Source organism: Vombatus ursinus, unplaced genomic scaffold (assembly GCF_900497805.2).
Source record: "Vombatus ursinus unplaced genomic scaffold, bare-nosed wombat genome assembly UNPS02009205.1, whole genome shotgun sequence".
Taxonomy (NCBI): Eukaryota; Metazoa; Chordata; class Mammalia; order Diprotodontia; family Vombatidae; genus Vombatus; species Vombatus ursinus.
Genome location: NW_020948983.1, coordinates 33,281,338 through 33,308,454, shown reverse-complemented (window position 1 = coordinate 33,308,454; position 27,117 = coordinate 33,281,338). Strand labels below are relative to the sequence as shown.

At 39.3% G+C, this 27,117-nt stretch overlaps 1 protein-coding gene across 1 annotated transcript in view; it reads left to right on the top strand.

Annotated features, from left to right (window-relative positions):
• AGBL1 (ATP/GTP binding protein like 1) overlaps nucleotides 1-27,117 on the top strand; it is an 868,369-nt gene that overhangs the window by 10,254 nt on the left and 830,998 nt on the right. The window contains 1 exon segment of the mRNA XM_027851980.1: nucleotides 3,287-3,380. Within this exon segment, the coding sequence (XP_027707781.1) occupies nucleotides 3,287-3,380 (94 nt within the window).

Sequence of the window (27,117 nt, the reverse complement as noted above, 5' to 3'; positions counted from 1 at the left end):
GAGAGAGAGAGAGAGAGAGAGAGAGAGAGAGAAATAGAAGGAGGAGGTGGAGGAGGGTGTAGGGGGTCTAGGTGAAGCAAGGAGATAAGGAAAAAAGAGAGCTAGGAGAGAGTTGGGGGAGGAGGAGAATGAAGGGGGAAAAGGAGGGAGAGGATAAGTGGAAATAATTAATTGACTAGATTTATGACAGCTGCTTGTGAGGAGATGAGCTGTGATAGGCAAGAGCTTATATTTTGATCTTCACTTCAGCTTTGCAGAATCCTGAGTCTGGCCCTAAAGTGGGCCTTCAAAGTCTCAGCAAGCCTCAAGCATTTCCTTTCCTTTTCTCCCATAAAGCCTGTAGCTTAAAGCTCCTGGCTTCTAGTCCATGCTTGGGCTCTCCCCAGCTGGCTGATCCCTCTTAATGTCTCAGTTTCAGATTCCTCATCTATAAAGTGGGTAGAGTAAACATCCATAGTATCTACTTGAATGGTTTGTTGTGAGGATAAAATGAGATCATCAATGTAGAGTACTTTGCAAATTTTGGACTGGACATGGGATTTCATTGGTGTGAAGAATTCTTGATGAGGAAATTCCTTCTCCCAATTCAGGTCAGCACCTTCTCTGAAACTTAGGATATTGGAGAATTGCTTAGAGCTCTGAGAGGTCATATGATCACACAGTCAGTATGAGTCAAAGGCATGACTTCTTGGCTTCAGAGTCAGTCCTGTATCATCTATGCATCACTGCTTTCCCAACATGGCTGCAAGCAAAACTAATTACAAAGTACTTCCTTCTCTGACAAAGTACTTTTCATGGAGGAGTGGATGGAAGTGCCTGACAGCCTTCACATAGCAAAGAACAGGAGCTTAAAAACAAGTAAAACCCCAGGCCAGCTCTCTATCCATTATGCCAAGTTGCCTCTCACATTAGCTATGATGATGATGATATATAGAGCAACTCTGCAGTCAGAGAGTGACTTTGTTTAGTTGTTTCAGTCATGTCTGGCTCTTTGTGACCCCATTTGGGATTTTCTTGGCAAAGATACTGGAGTGGCTTGCCATTTTCTTCTCTGGATTATTTTACAGATGTGGAAACTAAGGTAAACAGGGTTAAGTGACTTGCCCAGGGTCATATAGCTAGTAAGTGTCTGGGGTGAGATTTGAACTCAGGTCTTCCTGGTTCCAGGTCTGGCACTCTGTATACTGCACCCCCTATGTGCCTTCACAAAGAGTGACTACAGCTACCATTTTGAGGTCTAAAAATTGGAAGTACTTTATGTAAATGTTCTGAGGAATAAAAATGAAATCAGTTAAGAAGCATCATAGCATAAGGATAGTCTTGGAGACTGATACATCTGGATTCAGGTCCTACCTCTGAAAAATTTATCTGTGTGACCATAGACAAATCACTTGACCTTTTTATGTCTCACATAATTCTCTAAGACTACAATTTAGGGGCATCTTGCATATCTGCATTGGTAGGTTGAGTTCTATATCAATGATATCACATGGCTAGATCAACAAAAGCATCAGTCAGATGACTTCCCACTCTTTCTGCAGCTCTGAGAAGACCAGTGATTTTGTTGTGGGTAAAAGGTATCTCAGTGACCATTTGACATCCATCTTGATATTGTAGCAATTGTTCCATAATATACTTTGGAAACATTTGTACAGTCTCCACAGAATATGACACCATCTGAGAATAACAGTTTGAGCAACCTGTACATCGCTGTCTCCTTAATGAATTGTCTGGTGTTGTAGAAGGCACCAGCAAGCTCTCCAAACATTCCCTGTCAGCAGGATGACTTGGCTACGGTCCTAATAAGGCTGCAGAAGCCAATGGGCCCTTTGGCAGCTCCCAAATGTCCAATGGGGTATGTTTATAGAGCTGCCAGAGGCCCAGCCTCAGGCAGCCATCCAGAGAGCCTGTTGGCTGCTGAACCAGTGTCAGTTTCTTATTCTTATTCTCTCTCTACTGGAGATTCTACACTTTGTCCTCTGCATCATAGCCAGTGAGAACAATGAAAGCCTGGTGTTTTACCCTGCCAACAATTCTACTAAGGGCCAAGAGTTTACCCAGGTCCCATTTCTTTCTCCCTTCTTCTGGATTAGAAGTGAGAGGATTGGACTATGACCATTCAGAGGATTTATTCTCCAGGCCTTGATGCCATATTTGTAGCCATCCATTCAGGCAAACTGAAAAAAAGAAGAAAAGAGTGCTGGGGATAACTGTTCTGCTCCCTTCAGCAGGAGGGAATAGATAATATCTTTGAAATTCTAGCAGAGAGTTGAAGGAACACTCAGATCATTCCCTCAGCTGTAACCGAGTCAAAGATGGAAGACATCTATGGTGGTTATGCAAAAAATGAAGACATATCTCCTGGGCAATAAATTGCTCTTGAGAATTAAAACAATCATTCTAAGCTCAGTTGAATTAGTCCATACTTATATCTAGAGAGTTGCCGCAGTGCAGAGCAGCCAACCTGACATGTTTGGCTAAAGGTTGTTTTAATTTTGTATAGCAGTTTAATTTTAATTTGTTGAAGCTTATATGGCCACTTGTTTACTAATATGGGAACCTTACTCTTGTACCTTGCCATTGAGAGGGTTCTTCTCTTGAGAGGCTTAAAACATCCATTCTCATTTCCATGAGTGGAAATTGTACTGACTGTGGAATCCGAGGACCTGGATTTGAATCCTGGCTTTGCTTTCTACTCCTGGATTATCTGAGATAAAACACTCCCCATTCTCTGAGCTCTCATCTGCAAAATGAAGGGGCTGGAGTAGATGGTCTCTAATATTTCTTTTACCAGTTTTAAATCCTTTGCTCCAGTGATTTCACTTGATCATTGTGGGGCCTTCCCTGAGGTATCACAATCCCAGCGGACCTTTTCTACAACTTTGGTCTTCTCTGAGTTTACAGGGAAAGGAGTAGAGGAGGAAAGGAGAGGGACCCAGAAACATTGGCATTTGTACATAGAAATACTAAAGAAATGATCAGAAAACCTGTCCCACCATGAAGTGAATTTCTGTGCAACAATTTTCTTGCATATTCTCCCTAGTAATAAAAAGGAGGTGTGTAATGGGGGAAGTCAGAAGTCAAAGTGCATTTGCCCCAGACTCAATAGATTATATGATGTTTGAGCCTCGCACTTCATCTTCTCTACTGTGTCACAGATGAGATCACTGGCAAAAAATCAGAAAGTAGTCTACCCCTTCCCAGGTCTTTGGGTTAATTTTCTAAAGTTAAGGACAGCTTGGCTCCTGCTCATCCCATAACTATTGTTACCTTATCTTTTTCACAGTCACGACTGCAGCAATGCTGGGCATTAATGGAGCAATGGAGCTGCTTTTCAAGGTTATCACCCCTTATTCTAGAAAATGCACCAGGATTATCAGGTACTGAGCAGGTAGCTACTTAGCCTACATAAAGCCATATCATGTCCTATTGTTACTGTTCAGTTGTTTCAGTCATGTAGCTTTTCCTGACTCCATTTGAGGTTTTCTTGACAAATGTACTGGAGTGGTTTGCCATTTCCTTCTCTAGCTTATTTTATAGATGAGGAAACTGAGGCAAACAGGGTTTGGTGACTTACCCAGGGTCACAGAGCTAGTGTCTAAGGCCAGATTTGAACTCAGGAAGAAGAGTTTTCCTGACTTCAGGCTGGGCACTTTATCCACTGCATCACCCAGCTGCCCTATCATGTCTAGGTGGATATATGTCCAAGATGGTGGTTAAATGGAGATACACCTAAATGGAGATACACATATGGGATTTCCAGTGTGGCTTAGAGATTCCTTTCTGTCCCCCTGAAAGTACATGGAAACATCATAATCCTGTCCTACTAAACTTTTAGACAGAAAAGACAACTGTAAAAAAGCCAGGCTAGTCCTAAGCTTCCAATTTATTCTTTTATTATTTTGTTCCAAAAGACAGTACAGAAATGGCTTGAAAAGATGCCAGGTCCCACAAGATCAGAAGCATAAGCCAGCCCAATTTCTGATATGTGATCTGGGTCATGTAATAGCCCATCATGGTTGTATGCTGGTAGGTAAGATGCCATTATAATGTAAAGATGGATTTCTCTGCCTATTCTTTCTGTTCCTGGTTTGCAAAAGCAGAGCAAGTCACAATGTTAAAAGAGAAGATGGCTGGGCACAGAAGCTTTACAGATACTCTGAGCCATTAGGATACATCATTCTTGGGAGGGACTCAGAGAGGACCTTGAAAGAATATTAAAAGAAATTCAGCCAATTTCCAAGATAGATGGAGTAGTTTGAAAAGTTGCATTTCCATACTCAAGCGTGTTATTTTCGATGTCCTTACATTAATCTTGGACCATATTCTACCTGATTAGTCTGCTCCTGAGCCACCACAGCTCTGCCAGTGCCTATCCATCCTCACATAAAGCCCTTTGTGTTGTTTCCTAGGGCAAATAAGCCTGCATCACAAAACTAGACTGGGCTAAGATCCTCTACAGGAAAGGCAGCAGTGAGAATTGAATTTGGGAACAAAGCTTATCATAGTAATGGGAATATGGGAGAATAGGACCAGGGAACAGAAGGCATAGGGTTAGATGATGGGGCTGTTGAGCCTAAAGAAAGTTTCTTAGGGTTATGAACAGTATTACTGTGTTTTTAGATCACCCTGTAAAATCTGGGCTAGGTGGTCCTCTTATCGTAGCCTAATGAAACATTTCAGACCATACCTCCTTAGGGAAAAATGATTTATTACCTAGACCATCTAGTCCAAGATTTCAGTTTAACAGCCACAGTATACAGCAGCCAACCTGAGATGTTAGACATTGGTAAAAGGTCATTTAATTTTGTGTTGCAGTTTAATGTTTAATTAGATGAAACTTGTGTAACCATTTGTTCACTAATATGGGAGTCTTAGCCCTCTATCTAACTCTACCCTTTTCTTTGAAGCCTTAATATCCATCCCATCTAATTTTGTTGGTTGGATTAACATTAACAATCATTCACGTTTATATCACCTTTCAAGGTTTACAAAGCACTTTCATTACAACTCCATGAGATGGGGGGCATACCCATTTAACAGATGAGGAAATTGAAACTCAGAGATATTAAGTGACTTGCCCATAATCATATGGAAACTATCACTGCTAGGGGTGAACTATAATCCTGATTCCAAGTTCAGTTCTCTTCTGGATAAGTCCTGTAACAGGAATAGTCAGTCAATCAACAAGCATTTTTTAAGTACCTACTATATGCCAGGCACTATTGTATGCAACTCTATAGCTCAGAATTCTCAAAACCTTTGCAGTCTTCCAATATTTTTGGGTAGAGGCTAGGTCAATTGTATGAATAAGAAAATGGATGTACAATTCAATTCAATAGGTGTTTATTAATCCCCTGCTCTATGCAAGGCACCATGTTAGGTTCTGGATATGCACACACACACACACACACACACACGCACTCAAATAATTCCTGTTCTTCAGGAGCTGACATTCTACAGAGAAGAGCATAGTTTTCCAAAGTAAGTACTGTGACTGAATCCAAATTCTTAAAGCTTTGCCATTCACTTGTTGGATAGGTCTTTTGGGCCACAGAACAAGGGTTAGGGAAGAATCTGGAATTAGAGGTTTTTAGATCCCTGCTCCCCATGGCTCTCTTTCATATAAGCAAATCTAGACATTTCCCCCAGGTCTCCTTAAATGAATGGACATTGGGGCTTGTTTGAGAGACTATTACAGGGAGGAGAAGGGGATATAAAATTCCATTAGGTACTAAAAGCCTTCTCTAATGTCCTCTTCCAAATATAACAGCCTGAGCTCCAGTTATTCAGGACTGTCTCTCTCTTTTTTTTTTTTTGTGAGAGGATGCCAAGTGTTGTATCAAAGTGACTTTTCTGTGGAGATTAAAACTACCCCACTTCTCCAGCCTGAGACTAAAATTAGTTATGCAGCTGTTCTCCACCAAAGCACTGTCCCTAGCTCGTCTTCAGGGCAAGATTTACAATGGATGCACTGACTACACACCTTTAAACAGAGAAAGGGATACTAAGGCCCAGGATAGTACTCTCTGAGGCTGCATGCCAGGACAGCTTACTGATACCCTACATGCCGAACATACAGATTTCCTTTTCCCCACCCACATACCCACCTGCTTCCTCAACCTAATTACTCATGTAAGCAGATCCATGTCATAATGAATTGAGAAAGGGAGGGACCTCAGATGAAGTTGCCAAGGCAAAATAAAACCAAATTGATAACATCTGCACTTCAATAATGGGCCTTAAACACATGTGTCTGAGTGCAGTGCATGTGTACACACAAATCTACAGAGACAAACACATAGACACACACACAGAACGCACACAATCCCACCTCCCTAAGTATGAATGAAATGAAGAACATGACAAATATAAATTGGTTAAATAACAATAATACACCATATACTGGTAGTCTGTTATTCTTCCATGTCATATTCTTATGCTTCATTGTTTTATGGAGATGACCTGGGATTTTCAAAGTATCAACAGTACAACATAAATTCTGGAAAGCCCTATTGAATTTAAAGGCTTCAAATTTAAAAGGCTTCAAATACAGGAGCCATGTTAGGAGCATATTTCAATTTTCTAAGGACCAGTCCATAAATACTCATTACCAGGTTTTCCATGTGGTGAAGATTATTATTTTTTTTGTCTTTAGCCACTTTTGAAAACTATGCAATTGGTAAGGGAGGGCCTGTGAACTTTGCTGGTGGGGGAAGTCCTCATGATAAAGCCATAGATTTATGAAGTATTGAATTAAAGCACTTTTAGCTTTTCAAAGTATTTATATATATTTAAATCTCATTTTCTCTTAGTCTCCATCTGGAAAAAAAGTACCATCTGAGAGAGACCAAACCCAGTTTGTCCTAGTCTTCTCTTTTTTGTGACCCCTTGGTCAAAAGTCTGGAACATTTTATTCATGCCCAGTTTCTATTGGTACTTATCCTCATTAGGATACTCCAGATATGTCCCAGTAAAAGGTTTTCTTCACTTAATGTTGCTTTTGCTGCCACCCACTGAGGTTTAAGGGGGATAATGGTAGAGCTGGTGGTGTAGAGAAGATGGTATAATTTTTTTCTTTAAGTTTTCCCAAATGTTGAGAAAGTAAGATCCTTGCTGTTTAGGTTCTCCAGGTTCAAGCAAAACTGTTCTTTAGGTAGCCCACAGAATCCCCAAATGATAATATCCATAGTATCCTAGGGTCATAAAAGTCAAATTTGGAAGAAACCTTAAAAGTAGTCTATTTCAATGCCTTGATGTTACAGGTAAAAAACAGACAAACAAAAAAACCAAAACTGACTCCAGAGAAGGTAAGTACAAAGTCATAGAGGTAGTAAGTAGGAGGGCAAAGATTTGAACCTGGGTCCTCTGAATTCAAATTTCGTTTTCTTGCTGTGATACTACCTTTCTGTCCTTTGCTCATACATTTTCCCCCGGTGGCTCTTCTCAGGATTCCAGCTTGCCTTAACTTTTAAAATATCTTCTTCTTGCCTCTGATCATGACTAATTTTTCCTTCACTATTCCCATCTCCAATTTTCAGTATATTTCTGCTTCCTAATTTTTCCCTTCCTTTCCCACACCTGGGTTCAATTTGCTCTGATTCTTCCCAGTGAATTTCTGGCTCTATATGCCTTAACATTTTCAAACATATGTATGTATGTATATATATATATGCATGCACAACACATGTATATATATATGTATATGTACATGTGTCTACATATATACCTATATATTTATTTATATGGAACTACCTTCACCTTTTGCTTCCTTTTTTGTAGTTATTGTAATTATTTGTAAGAACTTTGTCAGTTGGTATGCTTCACCCTGTGCTGCCAGGCCCCCTCTGCCCCTATCCCCCCAGGTTATATTATAAAATGCTTTGGAACAAGGAGAGTGTTTCCTCTGGGTGATATGCTCAGCCCAGCATATAGAGAGGAGATAATGGTGCATCTGACACACGTCCAGATGACATTCAATTAATATCTGTTACACTGAAGGGCTGGCTGGTCCTGATAGAAGTCATAAAATTTGAACTAGATGGGAAACCGAGAGCTTGCAGCTTAGCATATATAGTCCGAGATAACTAGTGTTCTCTTTGATCAGACAGCTGTATTTGATAGTACAACAGATGTTTCTGCTGAAAGTGGGATCAAAGATATGACTCCTGACAGTTGCTCCATTTGCCTTCTAGTTCAGCTCCTGTTTAGGCTCTGCATTGGCTCTTCCTTTCACTGTGGATAAGCCTCTCTGTTTCTAGGAGTGTGCTTTGGAAGTTATGGGATCTCAGCATGGATGATTTAGAGAGCTGAGAATTGAGTTCTGAGGCCTGTCTACCATTGACTTGTTATGTGACCCAAGATCAGGTCCTTGCTCTCTTTTTACCTGTGTCTTGACCTCTCAAACCAAGGAGAATACTAGATATTCTCTGTATGCCTCTTAGGGCTGTTTGGGTGTGCTTGCTAGAATGAACATCAATCAGACTTTTTGAAGTCCTTAAAAAAAAAGCATGCAGTATCCTTCAGAAGATCATTACCGATGAGTCTTGGGGGGCTATTTTTAATCTTGCTGACCTCCCTTGCCTCATAAACATTTTATTTAATCAGACATAGATTGGACAGCCTCGCAGATGGACTGAATTCTGGCAGCTGCTGTGTATTTTAGACCCTGTTTTGTTGTGTATTTGTTATGATATTAGTTCCCCAGAAGAGCAACTTCCCATAGCCTGAGCATGGTCTGCTCATCTCTTGCCAGAACACCTGTATTCTCTGTGGAGCATGCCTCCCCATCCCAGGTGCTCAGGACTGTTCTGCTCTCACCTGCCTAGAGAATCACATCTCCGGTATTTTGGGCTCTTCCCAGGGTCCTCTGGCATTTCTAACAAGGCCTCACCCTGTGGTGTGCCCTGACTCATCCCTGGGAGGGTTGTCTGATACGGAGCTGGTGGGGATGGAAAGCTGTGTGCTCTGAAACAGTCATCTCAGCCACAAGAAATGAGTGATGTGCCAGGCCTTTTGCAAACCTCATTATTGACCACTATTCCCCCTCCTGTTCTTTAACCCAGTGGCTATCCATGAATAGAATAGTGTTAAGAGTATCATAATGACCTCTGTACTTCAAACATACTGAACTCTGGGCATTTGTGGAATTTGGGGATTGCCTTAACTCTTGGATGATGGAACAAGTGCTTGTCTGGCATTTCTTTATAAGCCTCCATCAAGGGTTGCTCAGGCCTGTGGGACCTTAGAAATCATATAGGCTGACTCCATTTTATAGATGAGGAAGCTGACACTCAGAGGGGTGAGATGATTTATGCAAGGACACACAGCTAGTTAATGGGGTAGATATAACCCAGTACTACCTTCCTTTGTATTTCATGTCTTCGTATTCTCTCGTGGAGTTAGTGATTATTTATTTCAATTAAGGATCTTTCAATGAAGTTTCTTTCAGTGAAGTCTGTGCTATTGGCAATAAGCAGTCATAACAATGGTCCTTCTGTGTCTAATCCATTCCTGCTCTATTACCTCTGCAAGTATTAGCCATACCCAGAGGAGTGAGGAATATTTCACGCAGACAGACCTAGTTCTCTCTGGTACACTGGAAGGAGAACTGGCTCTGGACTCAGAAGATGTTGTTGTTGTTCAGTCACTTTCAATCATGTCTGACTCTCTGGGGTTTTCTTGGCAAAAATACTGGAACTGTGTGCCATTTGCTTCTCCAATTGATTTTATAGCTGAGGAAACTGAGGCAAACAGGGTTAAGTGACTTGTTCAGGGTCACACATCTAGTAAGTGTCTGAAGCCAGATTTGAATTCAGGAAGATGAGGCTTCCTTACTCTAGACCCAGTACTCTATCTACTGTGCCACCTAGCTGCCCTCGGACTCAAAGGATTGGGGTTCAAATCTTGCTTCAGACACCCACTACCAGTGTGACCTTAGGCTAGTTAAATAACTTCCCTGGACATCAGTTTTGTCATCTGCAAAATGAGAGGATTTGATATATTGCTGATGTCCCTTTCAGCTCTAGTTCTACAGTCTCTTTATATTTCCTAAAAAAAACCGTGAATTTGGAATCAAAGGATCTGGGTGTGAATCCTTGTTCTGCCATTGTGTTACCATGGACAAATCAGTGAACTTCTCTGGGCCTCAATTTCCTTTTTTGTACAATGCAGTGATTTGATGAGATGGTTCCTAAGATCCATTTTAGTCCTAAATTTAGGATCTGGCTATTCCCTTTGCCACTGCCATAGTGTCATAGAATAATAGAGTCTTAAAATTGTCAGAGACCCTAGAGGTTTAGTCCAATATTTTCTTTTTCTTTCTTTTGTTTTGGCAATTGGGGTTAAGTGACTTGCCCACGGTCACACAGCTAGTAAGTGTCAAGTGTTTGGTCTGAGGCTGGATTTGAACTCACATCCTCCTGACTTCAGGGCCGGTGCTTTATCCACTGTGCCACCTAGCTGCCCCTAGTCTAACATTTTCACTGCTCAATGCATTGATGCATGAACACCACTTACAACATCTCTTGAATTGAACTGGTAAATCTCTTCTTGAACATCTCCAATGACTGGAAACTCACTCCCTCTTTAAGTGGCCCATTCTGTTTTCAGATACCTCTAAGTTTTAAGAACTTCTTTATTGCTTGAGCTAGAATCTTCCTCTTTGTAGTCTCCATGCTTTGGACATGGTTCCATAGTCTGCATGTACACAGGATGAGCCTAATTTTTCTTCTTTGTGATCAATTTATTTAACCATTCAGTCAATCAATGTGTTTTTAGCAAGTGCCTACTATACACCAGGCACTGTGTTAGATGCTGCCGATACAGGTCCAAAAAAAATGAAACAGTCTCTACTCACAAGGAGCTTACATTCTCTGTGTTTAATCATGCTTTGGAGTTCTTTCACCATCTAGTTACCTTCCTTTAAATATACTGCAATTTATCAAAGGCTTTTGGTCAAATAAGACAATATTTGTACAAAGTACATAACATAGTACCTGGCATATATCATACATTATATAAATGTTTATTCCCTTCCCTTCTCTCTCTTTTAAAAATCAGTTATACTTTTCTCAGGGAAGGTGAGCAATATCTTACCCAGCCCTCTTGAATTTTCAATCTCCTTTCTTCTCAAGGGATCACACCTTTGTTGTCATTGAGCTGCTAAGTTAACCCAATTGTGAGTACAGGCATGTTACCTGTCACTGCCAGGCATAGATACCCAGAGGGACCACCCCATGGCAGGTGTATTTGCTTTTCAAGTATATTCTTAGGAACAAAGTTTCTCTAAATTCAAAATTTATGATTCTGTGATATAAATTCTGAGAGCCTGTTCTCAAATTAACTGAATGTAAACACTAGGATGGTCAGTACTCAAAGTTCTTACTGTAACTAACTGGAATAACATTAGAAAGGCTTCATTTTTTTGATGTCATGGGAAAATGGCATAGGGAAAACTGAGTACCATATAAAGATCAACTAATATTACCACTTGGCACTTGTAGCTGTAAATTAGTACCACTTTAAGTTGATTAAGTGACTCCCAGATGAAAGTGGGTCAGAGGAAGCCAGGTTTTGTCCCTCAATGAGTTAAAGTGGCAGATTTAATGGAAGTAGTTCTATATTTCCAACTGAAGATCAATGAAATGAGGTTAAGATTAGGAAACTCTGTCAATGTTCTTTTATGAGGGACTGTGAAATTTGGGCTGTAATATTCGGGGGTCATTTTAAGATTCCCAGGCATAACTGACTTGGGATTCAAAGATAATCTCAAAAGTTGAGCTTAATTCAATTTGATAAACATTTAATTGCCAGTGATGTGCAAGGCGCTGGACTAGGTGTGAGAAATACAAAGTTAAAAAAAGAAAGAAAGAAAAAGAAATAGTTCATTCCCTCAAGTAGCTTACATTCTACCCACAGGATAAAAATGAATAAACATTTAGTACAAAAAAATTGAGAAAGCAACAACATAGTGGAGAAGAGGAAGATTGGATAGAGGAAAAGAAGTGCAATTCAGAATGCATTATAGGGGATATAGACCAGGAATTGAACCTTTAAGAAGATCCAAATTCTGAAAAGAGATGAGGAGGAATTATGTTCCAGGTAGAGAAAACAGTCTGTATGATAGCACAGAGAAAAACAGATGGACTGTTGAGTACAAGAAACAGCTAGTAATCTAGTAGTTTGCTATAGGACTAATACTAGTAGAGTGTATTAAAGGAAGGCGTATGAAATAAAACCTGGAAAGATAGGTTGGAGCCAAATTATGGCAGGCTTTAAATGTCATGTGCGTGGAGTTTGTATTTCATCCTAAAAGTGACAGAGAGACACTGAAGATTTTTGAGCCAGAGGGGTAATATGATCAAATATGTACCTCAGGGAGATGATTTTGGTAGCTGTGTTGAAGATGGAATGGGGAGGGTCAAGACTGAATGCCTTTGTCCCTTTGGAGGGCTGGAAGGCAGAACAAAAAGCTCCTTGCAAAGCCTCTGTATAAAATGACTCAAAAGCCCAACAAATTTCCTTTCCTATCAGCAGTGATGATACTGCACCATCATCAGTCCCTTTTAGTGTACCTTCCTCTCCCCACCCCCCATCTCCAGCTTTTTAAGCTTCATTTTCTGTGTTGTCTTCCCCAACTAGATTGTAAATTCCTGAGTGCAAGGATAGTTTTTCTTTTTCTGATTTGTAGCCCTAGAACTTAGCACAGTGCCTGACACGTAGTAGGTACTTAATAAATGTTTGTTGTATTTACTGTATAGCGATGATATTATTTAATAGGTTGTATGTTTGAGACAAACAATGATAAAAGGTCAAAATGGGTGGTAATTGTGTGAGCACAGATAAAGGATCAGATGTGAGGATAAAGGACCAGATATGAGAGAATTCATATAGGTAGAATTGATATGGGAGGCAAGAATCCTGAACCAGAGTGACTAGGAAGACTTTCTCAACAAAAATAGGGAATTTTTTAAGAGAAGCAGGATTAGCTTAGAAGATATAAGTTCTTCTTCAGACACCATCAATTCTAGATGGTTACAGGACATATAGGAAGAAATACCTAATAGGTATTGACAATGGGCAAGTTCAGTAGGAGTGAATATATAAATTGAGGCTCATCTGTATTGTGATAGTACTTGAAGCTAAGGTACCTGATGAAATCTTCAAGAGAGAATGAAGAAAGAGAAGAAAAAAAGTTGTTTGAGAATCACTGAGTTAAGAAGACAAGATAGATAGGTAATGGTCCAAGAAAGGGAAGAGTAATCAGATACATACAGAAGGATCAGGAGACAGTATCATGGAAACCAAGAGAGGAGAGAGTATCCAAAAAATGGGAGATGGGGAGTATCAAAAGTTGAAAAAAAAGTCAAGGAAGATTAAGACTGAGAAAAGTACATTGAATTTAGCAGCTAAGAGATAATTTCAATTCTTAAAACAGTTTCAGTTAAGTGGTGGAGTTGGAAGTCATATTGTAAGAAATTGTGAAATGAGTGAATGGAAGGTGGTAGTAGTGAGTGAGGAAACAGAGATGTTGGGTTTAAACAATTCTTTCTGAGTTTGGCAGTGAAAGGGAGAAGAGATGAATTAATATAACTTGAGGGAATGGCAGTGTCATGTAAGGGTTTTTTAAAGCTAGAATAGATCTTAACATGTTTGTAGACATCAGAAAAAAAGTCAGTAGCTAAGGAGAGTTTGCAAATAATAGGGGTAAGAGAAAATAGAATGGGCAAACATTTGGAGAAGATGAGATGGGATGGTATTGAAGGTACAAGCAGAGGGGTTGGCCTTGGGGAGGAGAAGGGCATCTCTTTTTCAGAGATAGGAGTAGAGGACAAGAGCTTGAATGAAGATATAGAGGACTTTGAGGGGAGAAGAGGGAGGTCATATTAGGTGGCTTCTATTTTAGCAGTAGAGTGGGAGGTATGAAAGAAGTGAAGCATTACAGCTGGCAGGGACATTGATCTTCAAATATAAGACCTTTATTTCACAGATCAGGAAAATGAAACCTGGGGAGTGACTTATCCATGGCTATGCAGCTAACTAGTCACAAAAGTGGGGCTAGAGCACAGATCGCCTGTCTTCCAAGTTCATTGACCTTTTTGCAATACCAGACTGTAGTTTGGAATTTTTTTAAAGGTTGAAATGTGGGTAAATGAGAGGGATTAAGTAAATAAAATACAAAGGACAGTGTAAGTAGAGCCACGGAGATTTGGGGAGGCAGAAAGCTGTCCTGGGCCCCTGTTTTATGTAGGTTGAAATGATTTGTTTCTGAAAATGGCCTGCCCTAATCATAGTAATCATCATCACACATAATAAAGCCCCATTTTATGTGACATGTTTCAGGCTAAATGAATCACAAAAAAATGCTTCTCAGAGTTAATACCAAAGCCCCCAAATTGTATGATGCTGTTATGAAGTTAAATAATATAGTGACAGAGTTATAATAATAAAGGGTTACAGGGAAAGAGGGAAATGATGAGGTGAAGGCAATGGAGAAAAGAGATGTTGCTGAAACAAGATCAAGAGTCAATGAGGCAGAAAAACCAGGAAGGCGGTTCTAGATGGCAGGAGCAGGCTGATGCTATACAAACACCATCTCCTTCCCCACTCCCACCCTGAGCCCTGCAGGCAGGAGGGCACACACTATACTGCCATCTTTTGTTAGCTTTATGCATTGCAGATCTAAATAATCTCAGAAAAGACGAAACTATGTTTTGAAAGAGGCAATATAAACAATCATCTTTACAAGTGCTAATAGGAAGCTCAGAGTTTAGAGGAATACATGTGAAAATGATTTGTAAACTATAAAAAGAGTGAGGATTGGTTTTTCTTTATTTTTTTTTCTTTGTATCTTAGTGTCTAGCACAGGGGTGGGGAGACCTGTGGCCTCAAGGCCACATGTGGCCCACTAGATTCACGAGTGCAGCCCTTTGACTGAATCCAAACTTCACAGTTTAGCACGTTGTCTAGTATATAGAAGGTGTTTAGCAAATGATTTTTGATTGATTATCATGCTCTTCCTCTTCATCATTATTATCATCTTCATATTTTAAGCATCTATGATTTTATAAATCTAGGGGTTTCTTCAACCTCCCTAATGTGATTGAAAAAAAAATAATTACTTAGAGACCTACCTTTTGATGACAAGACTCTCTAAGCTAGGCTAAGCTGGCCCTTTCATGTCAAGGTCACAGTTTGTGACTGTTGTTCAGTCATTCAGTCATATCCAACTCTACATAATCCCACAGACTTTTTGTTCATGGGGTATTCTTGGCAAAGATATTGGAGTGGTTTGCCCTTTTCTTCTCCAGGGTTTCCTCATTTTACAGATGAGGAAATGAGACAAATAGGGGTTAAGTGACTTGACCAGGGTCACGCAACTAGTTAGTGTCTGAGGCTAGATTTGAACTCAGATCTTCCTGACTCCAAGCCTGGTGTTCTATCCACTGTACCACCTAGCTGCCAGCAGTCTGTGATAGTACATGCTAATGACTGTATTCAGTCAACATATCCTTCAAAGCCCCTATACACCAAAATGAAACATTGGAGTAGGGCCTCAGTTTCTCCATCTATAGAATTAGAAATGTGGACTAGAAGGCCTCCAAGGACCCTTCTAGTTATAAATCTGTGATCCTAAGATCTTTGTATTTCTGTGCTAATTTGTAACTATTGATGATGATGGTAATGATGATGATAATAATTCTAGCCTTTCTGTGGCTTAGATGAATCCAGTATTGAATTCCAAGATCAAGGTACTGATTAGGACAAATCACCTAAATCGAATTCCTTTAGAATTTTCTTTATATCAGAATTGCTAGTATAAGCTGAAAGGCATTCATTGAAAAATTAGTTTATATGGGTCAGTGGCCCATCTCCAAAATGGAGATGTAAGTAAAATAAGGGACTGGTCAATGAGTCCAGCCCTTATGAGCTTGTGCAGAATGTTTGGTTGATGTTATCCCCATGTGGAATTTAGAACATACACAGACATTCTGTAACAGGTTCTTGTCTACTGACCACATGGTGATGAATAGTCTTTTTGATTGGCTATAGAATCAGCCCTGGAGTTCATTCAAAAAGCATGAGGCATCCTGGGCCTATCCTAAGGACTGGCTTTGTCCTGCTTGATGTGTTCAAGTGAGGAGACAAGGAGTACGTCTTTGGCAAGAGAGAGAGGATTCAGGCCCTTATATCCCCACCAGAGACACAATGATGTACCCTATGACCATATGACCCTATAGTAGCTTGTCACTTTTTTTTTTCTTCCCTTCACTTAAGTGAAAGATATCGGACATAGCTATAGCCTTATAAACTTCAAAAAGTCCCTAGAAGAAGCCATTAGTAACTCTAGGAGTAGAGTCCATGCTAGGTTTTACAGCCAGTCAATCTAACATTGAGAAGCACCCCTGAGGTGTTTGTGTATCTCTTCTCTAATACACTTGAACTCCTATTCTGGTATGTCTCCTTCTACTCCCCACCTTTAACTTTTAATGCTCAAGTTCCATTTAATCAACCAATCAATTAACTTCTATAAAGGGGTATTTACTTCAAAGACATGGCAAGAACCCACACATTTTCCTTGTCTTGATCCCTGGGAAGAGTGGGTTCAGACTTAATGTAGTTTCTACAGAGCATTGGTCACAACAAGTTGACATCCAAATGCAGCATAATTATTGGATGAGTTCTCATCTTAGTCACCATTGGACCGGGTCCTGAAGGTTAAGGCTTATTCCTTGGGGAATTGATGATCCAGTGGCTGATTATAAAAACCAGCGTGGACTCCAATCCTAGACCTCATGATGGCTCACTCTATTGACTTTTTGAAGCTTACAAAGTAGTAGCTGTCCCTAATCTTCTTTACCTAAAAGTAGGAAGAAGAGACATAAGGGTGACAGATTAAAAACATGTTCATGCATGTGTGAGCTATGTTATGGTGATCCTGGTAGGGTAGGGAGATAAAGGCCTGAGGTCTCTCCTTCCACCAATGGCTTTGTCCTTGTCTCTTCACTTGAACATGCTGGGCAGAAAAAGCTGGTCCACAGAAAAGAGCCAGGCTGACTTGTACCTTTTAAATGCAGTCCAGTTCTGGCTCTATGACCAGAGATTTCTTTTTTTTTTTTAAACCACATTATTAATGGAATAGAACTAGTTTTAAAACATCTACACATGCTACAAAGTACATGTGGGGACTGCATCAGCCAAGCACTTTTCACATGCTCATAAGGGCTGGGCTCATTGGCTAGTCCCTTGCTACATATGCATGAGTTTAAAGACTTGATAATTATTGGTTGATTTTTTAATAGAAAGAGACTTGGATTTCAATCTTAGATTTTCCATTTGTTGGCTATGTGAACCTGAGTATCTTAAAGTATCTGAGCCTGAATTTGCTAATATTTAAAATGGAAATAATAATTTCAGTACCTATCTCACAAGATTTTTTTTTACAATTATATGTGATAATATATTGACACATTTGGTAACTCCATGGTAATATGGAAATGTTAAATAATATTAAAAAGAAATTGTCTTTCCAGATGAAGGGCCTTTTATATTCCATGGAATGCTGGGTCAATTTTGGTTTCCTTCTGTTCTTGGGAATGGGCAGAAGTACTGTTTGGGAAATTTCTAAATGGTTTCTTGTGACTGATTTGTTAGTCCTCTGTAAATGGAGCAATTTACCAGTCTGAATTATTCCGGATTAGATGTTTCCTCTTCAGGGCCATTATCTGTAACCAAAATTGATTCTTAGAAAAGGAGGCTATCCTCATCAACCTGTATGGCTCCTCAAGAATATCAGCATCCCCTTTAATTAAAATTGTAAATTCTTACACACAAGCACAGATTCTGTGAAAACTAAGCAGTCAATTTACAAGCATTTTTTGTGTCACTTCTATGTCTTTCAATGTTCCAGGCACTTCATCAAACGGCTATAACACATGGATCCTGCCCAAAGGAGCTTACACAATAGTTAGAGAGACTGAGAGTGATTGCCAGGAGAGGGTGATCAATGACCATCCCAGAAACATCCAGAAGTTTTGATAAAGGAGTTGAGATTGTAGTTAGTTAGACCTTGAAGAACTGATAGAACTTAGAAGGAGGAGAAGAGAGATATTTCCAGATAAGAATTAAAACGGCAAGAATAAAGCTGAAAATGAGCTTGATTAGTTTAAGGGCCAATGAGGCCACCAGAATGATTGAACAAAAGGTGAGCATTTAGGATGATAATAAAAATAGTAATTAACATTTGTATCACATTTTAAGCTTTATAACACATTTTCTAGTTGTGATAATCAAAGGAGGTAATATATGTAAATTGCTTTGTGGACTTTGACAGACTATGTAAATGTCAACTGTCATTTTTTTAAGACATAAGTCAATTGAGTCTCAGAGAGGTTAAATTACTTGCTGATGGCCCATGACTGCTAATATCAGAATCTGGATTTGAACCTAGGTCTCCTAGGCTTTTTAAAAAAAAGTTACGTCATGCTCTTTCTCTAGAGGACTAGTGGGAAATAAGATTGAATAGGTTGAGTAGTGGCCCAATTTAAGAAATGAGGAAGTAGAGAAGAGAGGCAAAGTATTTTAAAACTTCTTTGACCTGTTACCTGCTTTCTTTTAGGGGCCTGTAAGCCTCAGGACTTGGCTTCTGTTCATAGAACTTATGGTTTTTGCTGTCTATGTATTTCTGATGTTTAAACTTTGACGAATAATTGAGCTCTTATTGAAGATAGAATCAAAATTTGCAGAAGTATTACCACCAAGATAAAAGTAAAGCCTAGAAAATTGCTGGCACTTGAAATGTTTGCTTGAGACCTCTATGACTTCAGTAAATGAAGGCATATTCTCAATTAAAAAAAAATAACACATGTTGTAGATGAAAGAATGCTGGACCTGAAGTCAAGAGACCAAGGTTTGAATTCCAGTTGTGATACTTTAGTAGCTGTAGGACTTTGGGCTTCACACCTAACTTCTCTCAATCTCATATTTCTTATTTATAAAATGATGATAATAATATATGCCTTATAAACTTGAAAATTCAATGAAATGATATTTATAAAGCATTTAGCACAGTCCTAGAAACATTGTAGGTACTCAAGGCTTATTTCCCCTCACTCTCCCTTTTCCGTCTTATAGAAGCTTAGTCATTAACTAGCTCTTTATGCTCATAATAAAGATTAGGAAGCTGTTCTCAAATTAGCTAGAAAAAAAACACAGTTTTTAATATTTGAAGATACCAGATAGAGATCATTCTCTCTGTGCAAATATAACTGAAATGACTATTACCTGAGTCAATGGTCCATTCCACATGGTTTATCTCTGCTGATCTTTGATTTGCAACTGTAGCTGTTCACAGGGTCTCTTGTTTAAGATCATTCCTTAAACTCAAAATCTTTTCTAATCTTTGCTCAAAAGGTATAATTTTCTTCTTGATTATTGCATATGTACTTAGTGCTTTTCTTTCCCTGCCTCCCTCCCCCATCACCTTCCCCACTTTGCTACTTTCTGAGTATTTCCCGTTGATTTATTAAGGGACTTGTTTAGCTTGCCTACGGTGATTAGTTCTTGGAAATCTCTGTGTGGTGACAATAGGTCTTCCTGTAAAAGACACCCAAAACTTCCCCTGCTCTTTTCCTATAATCTATCCTGAGATGTGATTGAAACACAAAAATCATCCCTCCCTTGAGGGCTCAGCTAACCAATTATGCGTATTTTTCAATAAGGAGAAGGTAATGGATAAGGTTTGGAGAAGGAAATGGCAAACCACTCCAGAATCTTTGCCAAGAAAACCCCATGGATGGTATTGACACGCTATGGTCCATGGTGTCACAAAGAATTGAACAGGACTGAACAACTGAACAACAACAACAACAAATGATGTTAACAAGCCTTACAGAATGTCAACAAAGAAATATGGGTCAAAAAGTCTACTCAGACAACTTAGGTGAAGATGATTTTTTTCCCTTTTTAATGAAGGCTGGGGGGGGGGCATCAATAATGGGATATTGTCCAGATTAGATGGTGCTAAGATAGAATTAGTATTCTAGGAAACTCTTGGCATTTTTAAATCTTGCTTCTCTACAACTCAGCCCTTGATAATGCTATCAGGGCTACCTGAACAATGTTTCTTCAATGCCAAGCTTAGGATAGTAGGTATAGAGAGTCAGATGGAAATGACCCTGATATCTTCCAAGAGTTTGTTGCTGTATCTTGGAAGCATGGAGAAATGCCTGGTATATAGGATAAGTGGCATCAGACTGCCAGTATAGTGGGGGAGATCAACAGTTTTGGTCAAGAAGTGGCCAGAAGTATTCCCTTACAAATCAGTCCTTGGACACATTTTCCCATCTGGTAGGCTATTCTGTTACAGAGATATTAAAGGCTGATTTTCTGTGCTTTTAAAGTTACTTTTATGTGCTTGTTCTCATCTTCCCCTTATCATGTAGAGAAAGGAGGTTTGCATTGGAAAGTTAAAGGGATTAGAAATGACAAAAACATTGTGGACATTGTGAAGGGAGGGGAATGCTGGCATGGTTCATGTACCCTGCTTTTTTTGTCTTTGTCTGGCTTCAGCTAAACTTTTAATGACCTAAGTGATAAGGCTTCTACTCTTTCCCTGAAGACACACTTTCATTGGGTAATAAATTGTTCTACAAGAGACTGTTTCCTGTTATTTGGCCTGGACTTTTCCATCCTTAATTTTACCCCTATTACTCCTACTTACATTCTCTTGGAACAATCTAAGCAGTTTCTCTCCTTCCTTGGCATCAGCTTCTAAGGTCTGTACGTAGTTAAGACAGCCGCACCTTTCCAGCCTAGTCATCATTTGGCTGGGCCACCTCATATTCAGATTTTTTAAAAAAGAATCTCTCCTCATAAATCAGTCATTCCAGTCCCTTAATCATCTCCTTCAGTCTTCTCTATGATCTTTCTAATTTGTCAAACTCTTTCTGGTGCAGTGGTCAGGATTTTTGAAAATGGGCTTGTGTTCATTAATAGAATGTAGTCTGTCTTTTGCTTTGTGGATTTTATAGTTGCTATGGGAGATAATGAGGGTAGCTGTGATGGGATTGGGGGGAGGGGAATCTCCAGCTGAACTGAGCTCAACAGAACATGGAGGGTGGGGCCCAGCTGTGCATGGCTGGATTTAAGAAGTCACATGGGAGTGTAGACAGCTATTGTACTGTATATAGAGCAACTATATTATCGCAAATTTAAACTCTTTGGTTGAAGTCCATATTCTGTCATTTAACTAGTATGGAACCCCCTTGGTTGCTAAACCTCAGAACTCAACTATTACTAGCCTTGTCCTCTGGACTTGACTGTGCTCCTGGCTTTGACCTTCCTTTTTGGACACTAATACTGCCTCTGGTCCTTTCTGCTTCTCATTTGGCTACTGACCATGACTTCTACTTCAGATGTTACTCCTACTTGACTCTTTCAAGTTCAAGACCTATGTCCCTGGATACTGACCTTTTCTTCCTCATATTACAACTCTTTCCAAACCCTTGACCTCTGGTATAATGATCTAGCTTAGACCTCTGCCTAGCTTGTCAGCTTGGGAAGGCTTGGGGCAGAACCAGGGAACCCCTGCTCTTTCTAGAGGCCTCTGCAGGGAACAGAACTCCAAGTTTGCATTAAGGCCTGTTGTTCTACTATTTTCTTTCCTGGATTAAGTGTCTTTCTTATTTTCCTTTCCACATTTATTCTCTGTCTGCATTCTGTATGTCTTAGCAACTTTGATTTTCTTGTACAGATGTATACTATTGTTGAGTTTTAGGGATTTAGGGATCCTGGGACCCCAAAATCACAACATATGGGTCCTGCCTGAATAAATTTGACCCAAGCCTTCTTTCAGTCAAAAGCAAGGTTTATTAGAACATCCACCATATTGGCCAGACTCTTGAGGAATCCGAACATTACTGAGCTATTGGCTAGATTATAAGAATCTGAGCATGTGGCTAAATTTTTAATAATCTGAGCAGTGGCCAGATTTTAAGAATCTGAGCCTTGGCTAGATTATAAGAATCTAAGCACCTTAATGGAAATAAGATGAATGTTATATACAGAAAGACTATGGGAAGGATCTAGGAGTGGCCAAGTAGTTTGGGGTGACTGTAGGAAGGGTCTAAGGAAGATCTGGATGGGAGTGGCCAGTAAGCTGGGGTGAACAGAACGCCTGGGACCTGGACCACTAGGCCAAGAGAGAATGGAGTCTAGATAGAATTAAGGGTAGGAAGTGTCTGGGGGCCATCTGGAGGTAATAGATAATGGAGAGCTAGGTAGTAGAACTGGGAGATTGGGTGTAGTTGATAATAAAAGAACAGTTGATAGGATTATAGCCTCAGGCAAATGCCAGAGATTTGGCCACGTGGGAAAGTCCAGGGTTGTTCCTTTTTGGGGTCCAGATCCCATCCTCATCACCATGAGCTCTAACTCTTAACCTTAATAGCATGTTAAAAAAAAAGAAGAGATGGGAGAGGAAGAGATAGGGTGGTACCAGTTTAGCCAAGATGAAAAAGAAGATGGTTAAGGAGTAGAAGTCTAGAAAGAATAGAGAAAAGGCACGGTTAATGTTAAAGGAGTAAGAGCATAGATCCCCACTCATCTATCCCTGTGGGTTTATAATCAAATGCACAAATGCTTGAATGAACTCTAATCTATCAATTAAGTAGGTCCCTCAAATGATCTAGATCACATCCCATCCACACCTGCCCAAAATGTACAACTCATTTCCATGTCCTCTTGTAAATTTGCTATCTGTAGCAAGTCCATCCAATACACTTTCCTCACTTTCTTCTGTCATTACAAGGATACCATTGTAGCTCACATCCATCATGTACTCTTCATTGTCCTCTATGTAATGCTTCTTTTTAATTCTTTGGAGCCAACTGTATTCCATATCTCCCAAGTATATAGTAACATCGGTATGGCACTAGTATTAAAAAGACAAGCCTTTGCTTTCATGGGAAGTTTGGAGTCTATAAGGAGCTTTCCAATTTCCAGAAGATGGTCTAGCCCACTTACCTCCTTTCATTCAACTTGTGTCCATCTTTTCTCCACAAAGTCCTCCTCTTATGTCTTACTGTGGTATTCAGGTGACACTGGGTCCTCAAAGATTACGCCACTACATCATAAACTCTGACTAGTTCTACCATGCTGGAAAGACTTCAGATATGGTCCCAGAAATAGACTGAATCTATTTTCTGAGGTAACTATGTAGAGACATATCACTAGTAGGCTGGCCACCTGATGATATGTGTGTGTGTGTGTGTGTCTGTGTGTGTGTATGTATATAGCATAATATATAATATGATATATCACTATGTATACATATTTGTATATATATGTACATATATATGTGTATATATATATGTATGTATCTATATCTGTCTATCTATGTATCATGAAGACCTATGCAATGGAGAAAAATGCAAAATTTTCCTTAGTCCTATGTGACTCTCTTCTTCTTCTGCAGTGATGGTGGCAAGAAGGTAGAAAAGGGGGCAGGGAATGCTAAGAATTATACAAACACCAATAACCTTTAATTTGATTATTGCTGTTCTAAATATGAGATTCTTGTCCTTGACAAACAAATGGACATATTGCTAGAGGAGTTGAAAACATGCTTGACATACCTGCTATATGCAAAACAAAGCATAAAAGGAAGTTACAGCTAAATGGAAGGATCACTTTATATCTATGATCCTATGATCCTGTGTACATAATGCCTATTTATCTATAAATATACATATAAATATACGTAGGCATATTTGTGTGTATTTGTGCACATGCTACTTATGGAAAACCAAACCAATATATGGAGGCAATGTGAACCAGTGGATAAAGGGCTGGCCTTAGAGTCAGGAAGACCTGGGTTCAAATCCCACTTCTGACACATGTTGACTAAATGGCCTTGAATGACTTACTTAACCTCTCAATGACCTTAGACAAGTCTCTAAATCATAGAGCAGGTAGCAGTCTGCTTTGGTAAAGTGTGTTTCCTCATCAGAAGTTCTCTAGACCAATGTTATATATTTATGTATGCACACACACACACACACACACACACACACACACACACACACTACATTGGATAAAGGCTGGGCTTCGAACTTTCTGGGTTTGTGATTCTAATAGCTTGACATACAACCCCTCAACCTCAGAAGAGTGTGTGGTCTAGCATAGGAAGAGCTATTCTGGAGCGATAAGTTTATACTATAACAATTCTCTCAAAGTCTTCCTTCAAATCTCACACTGAGTTGGAGTGGAGGTTGGTTGGTAGGGCATGGCTAGGCCCTGAAAAATCTATCCATACCTATGACCATTTCTCAGCTACTAGAGCAGCCTACCTTCTTTATAAGGCACCCATTCTTCTTCTGCCTAATAAGGTAAATTTTTTTGGTCGTCTTAGGTACAGAGAGGATCTGTGATAACTGTATGACTCTCTGGGCCTCTTCTAAAAGATGAAGAGGCTATATTTGATTGTTTCTAAGGTCCCTTCTAGTTCTAAGCTCTATGTCCTATAACTTGAATCCTTTCAAAGAATCATAGAATCCCACAGTTGGAAGGTATCTTAAAAGTCCTCTAGTCAAACCAGTACCTGGATAAGAGTCTTATCTACAATATCTCTGACAGCTCTTGTAGCAAAGGAGGGAATTCTAGACTTCTTAAGGCAGACCATTTTACTTTTAGATTACTCTAATTTTTGGAAAGTGTTTCTTTGTATTGATCCTAAATCTGCCTTCTTGAAACTCTCATCCAGCATTTTGAGTTCTTCCCTCTGAGGCTGATCAAAACAAATCAATTCCATCTTCTACATGACAGCTTTTTAGATACTTGAAGTTTAAGATGCCCTCACTTCCTTCAATCAAGTGTCCTATGGCATGATCTCAAGGCTTTTCGTTTTCCTGGTCATCTTCTCCTGGATACTCCCTAACTTATCAATAATCTTCTTAAAATGGGGTGCCCAGAACTAGATATAATATTCCACTTGTTATCTGTCCAAAGTGGGAGTATCAGTGGAAGTAGGAATTCCCTTGTTCTGGAAGATGTTGGTATTATGTCTCTTTTATTACAGCCTGTTTGCATTAGTTTTTTTGGCTACTGAAAAAATTTTTGACTCATTGAGCGTATAGAACTTGGAAACTCCCTGATCTTTTTTTTCAGATGAACTGATCTTTCTGCTGCCTCCATCCTATAATTGTGGAGCTGATCTTCTTAAACTCTGAGACTTTTACATTTATTCCCTAGTAAAACTAATTTTATTAGGTGTAGCCAAGGTTCTAGAACTTAGTAAGGTTCCAGACTGTGGAGAAATTTTTGATCCTGGCACTATCATGAAACATGTTAGGTAGTCATCATTAGGAATCTCATATGAGTACCAGTGCATCAAGCAAGCCATCAGTAAGCATTTATTAAGTGTATACAACAAGCTAAGGCTCCTGTCAAGCAATGGGGACACAAAGAAAATGTGAAAACAGCCTCTATTCTTAAGGAACTTGCATTCTAAGGGGAGAGACAACATAAGTGTGAAGGTTCATACAAAAAACATGAAAAGTAGATGCAACTGATTGATAAAAATATTAAATGTCATTGGGTCATTTAATGTAGCACAGATTGCTAGGGTACTACAATGGACACTTTCTTGTAAGCTGCCATTGAATTGTTTGTAAGCATGAGAAGAGTTTTGCTCTTCAGTCAATTTTCCATCCACCTAACTTACTATTGGGGTACTTAGGTGATGCAGCGGATAAAGTGCGAATCCTGGAGTCAGGAGGACCTGAGTTCAGACACTTCCTAGCTGTGTGACCTTGGGCAAATCATTTAACCCTGTTTGCCTCAGTTTTCTCATCTGGAAAATGAGCTGGGGAAGGAAATGGCAAACCACTCCAGTATCTTTGCTAAGAAAATCCCAAAAGGGATCACAACTGAAACAACTCAACAACAACAACAACAATAGTACTATTGTCTATCTTCTCTAGAGGACAGCATGAGAGGATTTGTTGGATTCATAAAGTCCAGATAAAGATGCTCAGGAAAATTTCTAGCAATGAATGTTCTATTTTGTTTTTCCCCAAATGAATTCACCACTTTTTGTTATCAGTTTTCAACAGTTAATATTAAAAGAATTGCTATTGCATTACCCATCTTAAATCTTCTCATAATGTTACGCATCACTAAAAGTCAATCTCAATGATGTTTTGACTTTCTGGTTTTTTTTTTTTTGGCCAAGGACCAAAGATGATGGAAATAATTTTGTTCTTTCTCCCACATTCCTCTCCTATTGTAGAAACTGTGATTTAATTGGGCTTTTTCCACCTTTGGCAACCTGTCCTTTCTGCATGGTTTGATTGGAACAAATCAGTTTGATGAATTCATGTGCAGGATTTTGGCAATACAGACCATCCCACCCTCCCAAGAAAAGTTTACAAAGTTTGTATTGTATTTATAAGTGAAATTATTTCTAGTAATTTATGTGACTTGAGTCTGATTTTGTTTATCAGCAAACACTCTGCAAATGTACATAAGTCACAACTGCAAAGCTATTTAATCTGTAAAACCATTTAATCCTATCAATGGGCTTGTTTAAGTAAGCATGGTTAAATCTGACAGAAACAAGAGTTTACACAACTGTCCTGCTCAACAGAGACAAGATAATGCTATGTACATCACAAAGGGTGTTCATTTGGGGATTAGATGCATTTTTACCAGAGATTCTTATGTAAATTAGAGTACCCACCTTTTTGCTATTCATAGACACACACATATCTAAAGGGTATGGGGTGTGTGTGTGTGTGTGTGTGTGTGTGTGTGTGTATGTGTGTAGTGAGTTCAATTGTTCAATTTAAATTTAAATTAAATTGGGATCATTGATTTGCATGTAGAAGGTACTTTAGAGGTCATCTAACCTAACTCTTTCATTTTATTGATAAAGAAATTGAGCCTTAGAGATGAAGTGACTTCCTCAAGATCAAACAGTTACAAATGGCAGAGTCTGGATTTGAACCTATGTCCTTTGACTTCAAGTATAGCCCTCTTTTCATGTAGTTAATACTTTGATAATCCAAATGAGTGAGGTTTTTTTGAGGGTAGCATGATATAATTTATTTTTTAGAT